The sequence below is a fragment of the Hyla sarda genome, chromosome 6 (genome assembly GCF_029499605.1).
Source record: "Hyla sarda isolate aHylSar1 chromosome 6, aHylSar1.hap1, whole genome shotgun sequence".
NCBI lineage: Eukaryota > Metazoa > Chordata > Amphibia > Anura > Hylidae > Hyla > Hyla sarda.
The window spans coordinates 221,221,046-221,234,215 of NC_079194.1; the positions used below are offsets into that span (position 1 = coordinate 221,221,046).

Sequence of the window (13,170 nt, forward strand, 5' to 3'; positions counted from 1 at the left end):
CCCATCACACCATGTAAAGTGAATGGCAGATGTTCGGACCAATCAGATTCGCCACGCCCCCTGCCCATATAAGGGAGTGGCGACAATGTTTCTCTCTCTTACCTCGTGGGCTGTCAAGCAAGCAAGACCTGTACAGCAGTAATCGCAGTGAGTTAGGCCCGAGCCTTGCGGCAACGGCTGAACGGTTATAATTATAGAGTGTATCATCTCCCAAACACTCTGCAGCATCTCCGGACCTAATACCTCCCCTAAATCCGGACGGATCTGCAAATCTCTTCCTAAATTAAGAGACTTATTGTCTAGCTCAAGGTCCGCAACTACTGCCAGTCGCTAAGTAACAAAAGGACTGTTCGTATGAGACTGTTACTGTGCCGTGGATATTGCAAGCACTTCAGTAAACGTTATTCAAGTTCAAGTTCAAATCTCCTTGTGGACCTTCAGTTATTTTATGCACCTACCGTTACTGGGAAGGGCGGCGATAGGCCGGAACACTGATTCAGCATACCAGCCTGGCGTCACGAACTCTTCTAGGGTTAATATTAAGCCTTTATATACCTATATCATGCCACTACTACCATACACCCCCCAAGGGCTACCACAAAGCCTTTTTGGCATTGCACGAACAGGATTCGGGTGTGTGCCTACCAGTGCCACTAGTGAAAGTGTACTCCCCCCTAAGAAGTGAACTTTATTAATGTACTGTGACTTATACTCCGGAGCAAGAGGTTGCGCGCACGGTGCTGTGTGGAGGAAGTGCGCATGTAAAGTAAGGGGGAGGCGAACAGTACTGCGGAGTTACGAGTCAGCACGGGACATCCCGGCGCACGTGATCCAGAGACCCCGGCCACCGAATCCCTTGGTGCCGCGGCGGCCCATTTGTCAGAGCCTAGAGCCAGAAACCAACAAAGAGAGACAGCCCAGCGCGGGAAAAGGCGCAGAGTGCGTCAACAGGCTAGAAGCTGTGAAGAACCGGAACAGTACGGGACTCTGAGACATCAGATTACCGAATTGAAGCCCTGCATAGAACCGCTCCAGCTGCCGATCAACGCACTCAAATGCCAATTAAAGACTGTTGAGTTTCAGGTCACCGCACTCAAGTTTGAAATCTATGCTCTCAAGTTCCAGATTAAAGAACAATTGCGTTTTTCCCTGGGACCTAGGAACCCGAGATCTATTTAAAGGGCCAGTATAACAAATACGAAAATGTCGGAACCTGCAGTCCCACAGTCCCCACCTGAACAGCAAGGGGGCGATGTTCCAGCGGCCCAGCCAACGGGGTCTCCACCCTCAGCTAGAAGAATGCTGCCGCCCTTACCAACACCGGCAGAACAGGACCCAGCCAGTCCACCCTCAGTCTCTCCCTATGTGTTGGTAGCCCCAGTTGCTGCACCTGTCTTCTTGGGGAATCCTGTACTTCCCACCTACAATGGTGACCCTTTTACACTAAGAGACTTTAAAGAGAAATTCTACAGCCTCTTTGCATTCTATGCACTTCCCCCTCATCAACAGGTACAACTGCTTCTGGGACAACTCCAGGGACCTGCCTTGGGAGAACTTCGCACCTGGCCAGTGGCCGATAAGGCCACCATGGGACAGATTTTTGAAGGACTTTCTCAAGTGTTTGAATCTCACTCCCCCTCAGAGGTACGCCTCCGACTCTATGAACGATGCCAGAAGCCAAGTGAGGCCCTCCGAGCATATGCAGTGGCTTTGCAGAGCACATTAGAGGCAGTACAGAAGTTGGACGGCATCACGCCCGATCAGGGCAATCGAGTACTGATGGACCGTTTTATAGAGGGGGCGCTAAACAAATGGGACAAGGCCCAACTTAGGATGCTGGCCATACAGAATTCCAACATGGCCTTCCCAGCCTTTAAGAGACTAGCTGTGAAAGTAATAGAATCGGGGCCTCAGAAGAAGAAGAAATTAGTGTCCCTGCTTTGCCAAGCATTATATAGGGTAAAATCTGATGATTGGTTCCCTTTAAGTCTTCCAAATGTCACTTGCTAAAGCCTCAAGTGCACTTCTTAGGACACGTCGTCAGTGCTCAAGGAGTCCAGCCTGATCCAGACAAAGTGAGTGCTGTGAGTGGCCTACGCCCAGGACGGTGCGAGACGTCTGAAGTTTCCTGGGGTTTGCTGGATATTACCGGCGTTTCATCCCTCATTTTGCTCAAATTGCCGAACCCTTGACCGAATTACTGAGAGGAACTGCCCGGGATAATTACAATGGGATGCTTCCCATCCTGTGGACCGAAGAACAAGAGGATGCCTTCCGAGCCCTGAAGTATCTCCTCACGGAACCCCCCATATTGGCATATCCTGACTACAGCCTGCCGTTCCGCTTATACACAGACGCTAGCTTTGAAGGTCTGGGGGCGGTCTTATCTCAAGTACAAGATGGCAAGGAGAGGGTGATTGCCTATGAGAAGAATGATGCTAACTACAGCTCCTTCAAGCTGGAACTCCTGGCCCTGGTTTGGGCTATTACTGAGAAGTTTAAAGACTATCTGGCTGCTACTCCCTTCACGGTCTACACTGATAGCAACCCGTTGGCCCATTTGAACACTGCTAAGTTGGGAGCTCTTGTACAGCGTTGGACCTCTCGGTTGGCCAACTATGACTTTAACATCAAGTACCGCAGCGGAAAAAACAATGTCAACGCGGAAGTACTTTCTTGCATGGCCCCGGGAGAAGCACCTCCTGCTGAAGATGTGCAGGAAAATGTAGAAATGCCTCCCTTCTACCGAAGGTTCGTGAGCCAGAATGCTCTAACTGCCCAGGCGCGTGACGGACCTGAATCTCCCAAGGTCTCTGAAGATTTGTCTACCTGGAAGATGCTTCAGGATGAGAGCAGAGTTATCGGGGACCTCCTCGACTATTGCCTCCACAAGAAAGTGCCTACTCGGGTGCGCAAGGCCCATGGAGACTTCGAATTGAAGCGACTGTGGCAGCAGAGAAACTTCGGGGTCCATAAGACAGAGATCACCATCAGAAGGAGGTTTTACTGGATTGGGATGCTGGGAGACATCGAGAAATGGTGTGCCGAGTGCTCCGAGTGCAACGTGATAAAGAACCCCCGGAAGGACGCAAGAGCCCCTTTGCATCCCATCTGTACCGAAAGACCGAATCAAATTGTTGCCTTGGACCATGTGAAGCTGGCCCCCACTCGATCTGGCTATTGTCATGCTCTAACAATGGTGGATCATTACTCCAAGTGAGTGGTCGTGGTCCCTGTCAAGGATCTTACTGCCAAGACTGCTGCTCAACTCTTCTATCGGCATTGGATCCAACCATTAGGATGTCCCGAATCGGTCCTCTCGGATCAGGGAACCGCCTTCGAAGCCCAGTTGTTCCAGGAACTTTGCCGGTTGCATAATTGCAAGAAGCTCCGGACAACAGCCTTCCGTCCCCAAGGGAATGGACTCTGTGAGAGGATCAATCAAGTGTTCATCCAGATGCTCAGAGCAGCCTCTGTATCGAAGCACAAAGAGTGGCCTTAGCTGCTGCCAGAACTCCTGGAAATCTACAACAACACTGATCACTGCTCTACGGGGTATACGCCCTTTTTCTTCATGATGGGCCGACACGGCCAATTGCCAAAGGATCGAACCTTTGGCCTACAGGCACCTTTCAACAATTCTCCTCAGGCTTCCCAAGGTTGGGTGTCAGAGCATCGACGAAGAATTGAGGAAGCCAAGAACATCGTTGAGAAGAAAATGGGTGAAGTTCATGAGCGCCAGCAGAAAGATTATAATCGGCATGCTTCGGCTCAGCCCTTGCAGCTTGGAGATAAAGTGTGGCTCGGAAAATTTCCTAGAACCCATAAATGTCACGATGCCGGCTGGCAGGTAGTGGATCCTCTGTGCCAGAGAGGGATTGGCGTGGACCGTGCTAGTGGACCGGTTCTAAGCCACTACTGGTTTTCACCAGAGCCCGCCGCAAAGCGGGATGGTCTTGCTGCGGCGGTAGTGACCAGGTCGTATCCACTAGCAACGGCTCACCTCTCTGGCTGCTGAAGATAGGCGCGGTACAAGGGAGTAGGCAGAAGCAAGGTCGGACGTAGCAGAAGGTCGGGGCAGGCAGCAAGGATCGTAGTCAGGGGCAACGGCAGAAGGTCTGGAACACAGGCTAGGAACACACAAGGAACGCTTTCACTGGCACAATGGCAACAAGATCCGGCAAGGGAGTGCAGGGGAAGTGAGGTGATATAGGGAAGTGCACAGGTGAACACACTAATTGGAACCACTGCGCCAATCAGCGGCGCAGTGGCCCTTTAAATCGCAGAGACCCGGCGCGCGCGCGCCCTAGGGAGCGGGGCCGCGCGCGCCGGGACAGAACAGACGGAGAGCGAGTCAGGTACGGGAGCCGGGGTGCGCATCGCGAGCGGGCGCTACCCGCATCGCGAATCGCATCCCGGCTGGCAGCGGAATCGCAGCGCCCCGGATCAGAGGATGTGACCGGGGCGCTGCAGCAGGGAGAGTGAAGCGAGCGCTCCGGGGAGGAGCGGGGACCCGGAGCGCTCGGCGTAACAATAAATTGGACTCCCTGTGGGAAACGGAGCCATATACCATCACTGCAGTTCCTTACCCTGAAACGAACGTATATGAGATACAAAAAGATGGGTTCGAGCCTAAGGTGGTTCACCGGAATAGGATAAAAGTGTGCCAGAAAGAAGATACGCTTAGCCCATCGCCTCCTACTCCTCCTGATCCACCTGCTACTTCTACTCTACCTCCGACCAGGCCTGTGAGAGAGTATGTGCCGGGAGAAGGAATTCATCCCACTAAGGACGTTCCTTTGTTCCTATCTCAGCAGCCTACCATGTATTGGGGCATACCGTTCCCAGCTCCATCCAGTCAGCCGACCTTGGTCACACCAACCAGTCAGTTTCCAGTAGCTGTTGCCCAATGTCAACCACCATTGATTGCTACACCCAACCTCAGTCCTGCTCCAGTGACCGCTTCCGTCATTGAAGCCACTACTCCATCTGTCTTAAGAGAACCCCTCAGTTTTCCCGAAGAAATTGCTCCTGTTTCCAGCCCTCCAGCTGGTCCCTTGGGGACTGAAGTTCTTGAAGAATCCTCAAGTGAAGGAACTCCTGATGACTCGGAGGTGGTGTTGCGGCGGTCTCAAAGGACTACACAGGGCAAACTACCCATAAGGTACCAGGACTCACATTTAGTACCTGCACACATGGTACCTTTGATAACCCACTTCAATGTTCCACCAATCACTTTCCAGTACCCTACATTATTCACTTAATGTACTATCTCAAAATTTCTCTAGTACATACACAAAAATAAAAAGATATCTCACTTAAGAAAACACTTAAGGAGTTGTAGCATATTGATACCCAATTCCTGCCACTGTTAGGTACACTTCTTCTTGTCTTTATTCATTGCGTGTGTGAGATGCTCTGCCTGGCCAGTAGATGCTCTTGCAAGTACAAAAATAAACACGTAATTCTTATAATAACCTGGATAGGTTGTTTTGAAAGTGCTCTAGGGGTAAGTAGCGTGAAGTCGATAGACCCTAGCAGCCACCCTTACTGTGACCTAGCTTCCGGCTAGCCAGTATACCTTTTGTGTACTAACTAACAAATAACTTATTGTTGGCATATAAAAAAAAAAAGTGAGATAATAACAAAATGTCTAGTCAGCTTGATGCAAAAGGTAAATAGAGCTCTACTAATATCTAGTTAGCCTTATGTATAGAGGTATATGCTAATGTTCAGTTTAGCCTTAAAATGTATCATAAGTGTTATAAAGTTATATAGGAAGCTAGAAACTAAAGGATAGATAGCTTCTTCAACTGTCTAGATAGCATTCAAATGCCTAGATAGCATTCAAATGTATAGTTAGCATTCAAATGTCTAGATAGCAGTCAAATGTCTAGATAGCATCAAAAATGTGTTTAGACTACTCAGGATGTATAGCGAAAGAACAAATCATCCTGTTCTATGGCATGCTGTTCTAATGCTAGTCCTAGTCCCTCTGTCTCAGGGGACAGACATCAAGGCCGACTTATCTTTAGTAAGGGGGTTTGTGGTGTCCCAGTACCAAATTTCAAACTGGAACTTATTTATTTATGGGTCCCCATAGCCAAAGTCCCTAGGAAATAGGGATCCCTGTAATCTAGTCTACCCCTAGTCGCCTCTATCTTAACGTATAATTAGTAATTTATGCATAGATAATATAAATAGTATAGTATAAATGTAAATAAATAATTAATTACATGTTTCCATGGCGTCACAGGGCCTTCGGATCATGTGATGCGTTCCAAGCCTCACTCTGGATGCGTTCCAGGCCTCACTTTGGTATCTCTAGTCTCGTTTTTGTTTTATAATGTATATAGATCCTGTGACGTAAGCAATCCCATCACACCATGTAAGGTGAATGGCAGACGTTCGGACCAATCAGATTCGCCACGCCCCCTGCCCATATAAGGGAGCTGCGGCCATGTTTCTCTCTCTTACCTCGTGGGCTGTCAAGCAAGCAAGACCTGTACATCAGTAATCGCAGTGAGTTAGGCCCGAGCCTTGCGGCAATGGCTGAACGATTATAATTATAGAGTGTATAACCTCCCAAACACTCTGCAGCATCTCCGGACCTAATACCTCCCCTAAATCCGGACGGATCTGCAAATCTCTTCCTAAATTAAGAGACTTATTGTCTAGCTCAAGGTCCGCAACTACTGCCAGTCGCTAAGTAACCAAAGGACTGTTTGTATGAGACTGTGACTGTACCGTGAATATTGCAAGCACTTCAGTAAACGTTATTCAAGTTCAAGTTCAAATCTTCTTGTGGACCTTCAGTTATTTTATGCACCTATCGTTACTGGGAAGGGCGTCGATAGGCCGGAACACTGATTCAGCATACCAGCCATCAGCCTGGCGTCACAAACTCTTCTAGGGTTAATATTAACCCCTTATATACCTATATCATACCACCACTACCATACACCCCCCAAGGGCTACCACATACCTATGGCTTATCTCATCTTCATTATTACATGGGATTCAAGCCATTACTCACAATATCACTTTTCTTGCTTTTTCCAGTTAACCTTTCTAGCATTTGAGATTGAACCTGGAGAAGAATGTATTTTTGATCGCTTGGTTGTTTATTATGACCTGCAAGGAACCATGGTTGCAGGTTAGCAAATGCTGTTGTTATGGTTTTATTGTTTAAGTTATATTCCAAAAGTCTAACTTTAGCTCCCATTTAAGCAATTTCCTAATATAATGTATTCAGAGAGTTTTCAGACACCTTTTTCACATTTTGTTATGTTGCGTCTTTGTGCAAAATTTTTAAGAAAAAAGTTTTCCCCCATGATTCTGCTCTTAATACCCCATACTGACAAAGAAAAACAGAATTTTAGAAATTTGTACTTATTTATTAAAAAGGAAAAACAAAAAATGTTCATGGGCATAAGTATTCAGACCCTTTGCAATGACACTTGAAATTTAGCTCTGGCTCCTCCCATTACTCTTGATCATTTCTCAGATGTTTCTACACCTTGATTGGCATCACCTGTGGTAAATTCAGCTAATTGGGTATGATTTGGAAAGACACACCCCTCTCTATATAAGGTGTTATGGCAGACATGGCAGAGCAAAAATCAAGCCATTAGGTAGGAAGAACTGCCTGTAAAGCTCAGACAGGATTGTGTGGCATTGATCTGATGTACTAAGAGCACAGTGATCTCTAAAATTCTTACATCGAATAACCAGGACTAAACTGAGTAATCAGAAAAGAAGGGTAGGAGGTGCCAGTGAACCCAATGGAGCTCCAAAGATCCTGTGTGCAGGTGGGAGAAGCTGTCAGAAGGACAACCATCTCTGCAACACTCTACCAATCTGGGATTTATGGCAGCCTCTCCTCAGTAAAAAACACATAAAAACACCTAAAAAAAATTGGAAAAAAAAGATTGTGGAAAAAAAAAGATAATCAATTCTAAGTGTCATGCCTGGTGACGATGTGTCTGGAAAACAGGCTCAGTGAACCATGGTGGTGGCAGCATCATGCTGTGGAAGTATTTTTCAGTGGCTGGCACAAGGAGACTGGTCAGGATTGAGGGAAAGCTGAATGGAGCAAAAAAGATATTCTTAATAAAAAAATAAAAAAATGATCTAGAGTGCTCTGGACCGAAGGTTTACCTACCAGCAGAACAATAACCCTAAGCACACAGCCAAGAAATCATAGGAGTGGATAAGGGACAACTCTGTGAAAATGCTTGGCTCGCTCAGCTAGAACCCTGACTTAAATCCAATCTAGAAAGACCTGAAAATGTCTTTCACTGATGGTCCCCATATAACCAGACAGAGCTTTAGAGGATCTGCAGAAAAAAATTGCCAAAAATTCCCAAATCCATGTGTGCAAACCTTGTGGATCATCCCCAAGAAGAACTACATGCAAAAAGACAGGCACCACCATATAAAATGAAATATGGGGTGCTATCAGTGGCTACAACAAGAACTGTATACCAAAAGAAAAGGAAAGTTGGCTACTATAGATAGATTTACACCACAATCATAATAATGTAAAACATGCATGAAACTTTATTAAATCACACAACAAAAGCACAGACATTTAAAACCACTTAAAAACACAAAAACCTTGGTGGAGGATTATAACCCAAATAACCAACTACCCCCCCCCCCCCCCCGGGAATGCACAATAAGCATATGATAAAGGACCCTGGAATAGAAAAGCCAGAGTGGAGGAAACCCACCTGCATCAGTAAGGCTGGAAATGAATATGAAGTAATGCCATGACTCAAACAAGAATCCCAAATGTGGCTATCACCACCAGCTGATACTGTACCGCCTAACAAATAATATGCATGTATACCAGGGGCTACCTCACCATCCAAAGGGGGGGGGGGGACACAGCAGCTCCGTGCGTTCCGCTGTCCTGCAAGACAGCTTCCTCAGGGCTGAAGGCTGTAATTGCTGCCAAAGGTGCTTCAACTAAGGGGGAGATGTATCAAAACCTGTGGAAATGAAGGTTGGCCAGTAGCCCATAGCAATCAATCAAATTGCTTCTTTGATTCTTAACAAGGCATCTGACAAAAGAAAGAAGCGATCTGATTGTTGCTATGGGCAACCGGTTAACTTTTCCTCTGCACAGGTTTTGATAAATATCCCTCTAAGTACATAGGAAAGGGTCAGAATAATTATCCCCAAGCAACATTTTAATTTTTTATTTTTAATAAATTAGCAAAGTCTTGTAATATTTTGTTTTTGCTTTTATCACTATGGGGTATTGAGTGCTAAATAATAGGAGCAATGTGAAAACATCAAAGGGTCGGAAGACTTTCCAAATGCATTTTATAGGGCATGCTATGCAGGCTTGATCTGGTCTCTACTGTAACTTTAAGCCATCCCTGAGCTAGCAGGTGAAACCTAACCTCTATGATGTCTCCCATACACTAAAACTCACAGTAAGCGCTGTGATGTCCCACTGCAATCTGTGTTTGACTTTGGCTTTCACCATTCATTCCCCTTCCTATCTCCTTCCTCACGCCTCCACTCTTCATAGACTAGTATAAGCAAAAGGCCCAGTGAAAGGGTATGAAAGGAGGAGAAAGAGACATTTCGTATATTTGCTTGCACTATTAATTTATACATAGTTTGTTGAAATGACAGGGACCGTTTCAAGATATTACGGTGTCACATACTACTGTGAAGGTGTAACAAAAACCACCATTGCTCCTTCATTCCTCACATCATGGAATTAACCACAAATGTAAAATCTAGGCATTGATAGAATTGCTCTCTGGAGACGGGTTATCAAATTGTGCCAATATGTACTTTTTCTTTCTCTTCAGGAATTTTCTGTGGATTTGAAACTCCTGAGCCAATTCTTAGTGTCTCCAACGTCATGCAGATCACATTCACCTCTGATAATTATGGGAATTTCAAGGGGTTTCAAGCAGCCATTTCATTTGTGCCTTCATCTGGTAAGGATTTTTTTTTAGCTCTGATTATCCCTTTTATCAGTTCATGAAGACAAAGACATTTAGCTATGATCCTTTCTCTTATATTACAGCTTACATTAAGCCTGGGATACAGTGGAAAGAACATCATAAGCCACGGAAAAGTCAAGATACAATGGAACACTTTGGCAAGTAATTTTCTGTATTGTCAAATAACATTTTTGCATGTGGCTCAAAACTGACAAATTTTTCATTAACCTGCTACATTAGTCTGTTACAACAAAGCTTTGCCAAAGCAAACTTGGCACCCCCTCCATGGAACAGCTTCAACAGGCCCTCCGTACCCACAGCTGTGCCAATGCATCTCCTATTCTTTACCAAGTTCACAAACCTGTTGCATTCAGTTTAAGTTATAAATGGTGTTTTCAATGACGAACTTGGTAGAAATCCAAGTTATTCAATGCCCTTATTACCACAGCTGGGCGCATATTTCACAGGTTTTCATCATTCCTCTGTCACTGGACTGACTTAGACAGGATGAAACCAGGGACAGATGGTACGTGACAGGAGTTGAAATGCAATATATCTTGATATTATGTCATGGTGCAGGACACACAAAGGGACGCTCAGTCTTGTGAGACATGAACATAGATTGATAACTGAAACACATAGTCCTCCAAACTTCAGAGTTAATGGCCCTCATTTACTATTGCAAACCCGACATGTTTTGTCGGGTTGTGCGCCAGAATCTGTCGCATTGCGCCAGAAATTCTGTCTGCGCCAGAATTTGAAAAACCCGACTAGCTCTCCATTTAGCTAAGAAAAACCCCAAAAGGGGCGTGTTCGCGGGGGAAAGGGGCGTGGTCTCAGAAAAGGGGCGTGTTCCTGACATTTTCACAAAACCCCAACATATTTACTAAGGTTTCCACATAAAATGTGGTGGATTTGAGCTGAGGAAAACCCTACAGATCAGAGCATGTGTAAATAAAGCAAAACGTAGGGAAAGTGGAAAATGTAGGGAAACCGTGGAAAATTAATTGTTGGGAATTAAAATCCACAAAGAAACCTACACTCCCCTCTTAGTAAATGAGTGCCAATGTGTTTTGGGTCATTTGATTCTTTACAAGGATTTCCTTGTTTATACGATTTCATCATCATCCATACAAATATCTCATTCGTTGTCTTGATGGTCATGTCCCATTTGCCTTAATTCCCTAAATCATTTGCAATGTCTACATTTTGTCTTAGATCATGTTTGTGGAGTATCGCCACGCCAACCCCGTTTCAACCAACCTAGCATAGTTAAAGCAGGAGAAGCAATGCCCAATTCATGGCCCTGGCATGTCAGCATCAATTTTGGTGATAAACATGTGTGTAATGGAGCAATTGTGTCTGAGACATTTGTCCTTACATCGGCCAACTGTGTGGCAGAAAGGTGGGTCTATATGTTTTACTACTCTATCTGATATCTATGATGTTAGGAAAAGGGTTTGTATGAATTATTTGACTAATGTTATCCTTGCAGTGACATAGTTGATGTATTTGACATTAAACCTATATGTTTTGTTTCAGAGAGGTGTTCTACAACATAGGGCTGGTTGCTGCAGGGCTGCATGATCTGGAGTCATCCATAAATGCTCAGGTCAGAATGTTATCTCAGCTTCTACTACACAGACTGGATAATTATATTTGGTAGATATATTGGCTTACAAAGTCCAGTCTAGATTATATTTGCATTGCCTACAAAGAGAAAAATGTCGAAACTCACTCGTATGAGTGGAATTGCCACTTATCTTATGTGTATGAGGGTGTTCTGACTCTTTCCCCACCAATGAAGTCAAAGAAAAGAAGGATCAGGCATGTCGAATGTCAATGCCCAATCCTTTTGTTCCAGATAATCTGCTACCAGAGATGTTTGGCATTGGCTTATTCCCATCTCTGCACTAGACACACAAGTACGATTGGTTACACTGAATGTGCATGTGTATGGGAAGGAAGGCAGGAATAGCATAGAGAGGTGTCTGAAGAGTTTAGATGTTCAATAAGACAACGGAAATGTGAATTAATTTCCCTATTCACCTAAGACAGGACAATATACGGTTAATTCTGAATACAGAACATTTGTTCCATTTGGGTTATGGAACCTTATATGTAGTAATGGTAGCAAAATAGAAGATAGAGTATTCTTACTAAGAAAAATGTCTTTAATTCCAAGTATGGTATCTTGGAGGTCTTAATGTAATTAAAGGAGTTGTCTAATTTAAATAACATATTTAAAATGCCTTATTAGGTATTTTGAGTTCACAGAGGGGGTTGCCCCATCCAGGACCCTCAAAGTGGAGACTGCCTACAAAAAGTATTTCTCTTTCTGAAGGACTAGGCACATCCTTAGAATACATGGACAGTTCATTGATATTAATGGACACTATGTTATGCCTTATTTTACCATGGTGGCATTGCTTATTTCTCCCAAAGATGTTATCTGATGACATAGGGTCATTTAGACACCCTAGGATAAATTTATAGTTAGGAAGTGGGATTGGCCAAAGCAGACAGCTGCTTTAAGAGAAGCTGGTCCTCAGCTGTCTTGAGCATGTAGGTTTTAAGGAACGTCCAGCTATGAATTCTTATTTAGTACCAAGTACTTTTTGCCTTTTTAGAAGCGACCAGTGAAACAAGTTTTTACACATCCGCAATATGACCCGTCAACAAACGACTTTGATGTGGCCCTAATTCTCTTAGAAGAGCCATTCCAGTACAACTACTACGTACAGCCTATATGTCTCCCAGATGAACATAGCAAGCTGGAAACATCTGACCTATGTGTGGTGTCTGGATGGAATCTTAATAGTGAGTACAATATTATGTGCTCCAATCTTATTTTCCTAATGTCTTAGAAGTAGCATACTTGATTCTACTTTGCAGTTCACTGCAAATGTCAAAATTAGTTCCAGTTAGTTCTAGTTTTATGGCTTTAAAATATTTTTGTTGCTATCTGGTCTAGTGCATTTAAAATAAAGGGTAGATTTATCAATCTTTGTCAGTGGCGCAGACAAAAAAAAAAGTCAAATTTTTGTGCAAAACATAAAGAAAAAAAAAATTGAAATTCTCAGAAGTTTCCATGGATGCTAGATGGAAAATACAGAACTGGAACATGTGTTCATGCATTTAAGCTTTGATAGAAGATACTATAGTCATGAAGAACACATACATGGATCCTTTATAAAAC

The 13,170-nt window shown here is 44.5% G+C and overlaps 1 protein-coding gene and 1 long non-coding RNA gene across 2 annotated transcripts in view; one reads left to right on the forward strand and one right to left on the reverse strand.

Moving 5' to 3' along the window:
• Positions 1-13,170, forward strand: part of LOC130276748 (ovochymase-2-like) — a 105,259-nt gene that overhangs the window by 36,836 nt on the left and 55,253 nt on the right. The window contains exons 13-18 of the mRNA XM_056526574.1: positions 7,063-7,156; positions 9,834-9,965; positions 10,055-10,129; positions 11,190-11,376; positions 11,514-11,583; positions 12,602-12,791. Coding sequence (XP_056382549.1) covers positions 7,063-7,156; positions 9,834-9,965; positions 10,055-10,129; positions 11,190-11,376; positions 11,514-11,583; positions 12,602-12,791 — 748 coding nt within the window. The remainder of the gene's footprint in view (positions 1-7,062; positions 7,157-9,833; positions 9,966-10,054; positions 10,130-11,189; positions 11,377-11,513; positions 11,584-12,601; positions 12,792-13,170) is intronic.
• LOC130276756 (uncharacterized) overlaps positions 1-13,170 on the reverse strand; it is a 48,704-nt gene that overhangs the window by 24,785 nt on the left and 10,749 nt on the right. The window lies entirely within an intron of this gene.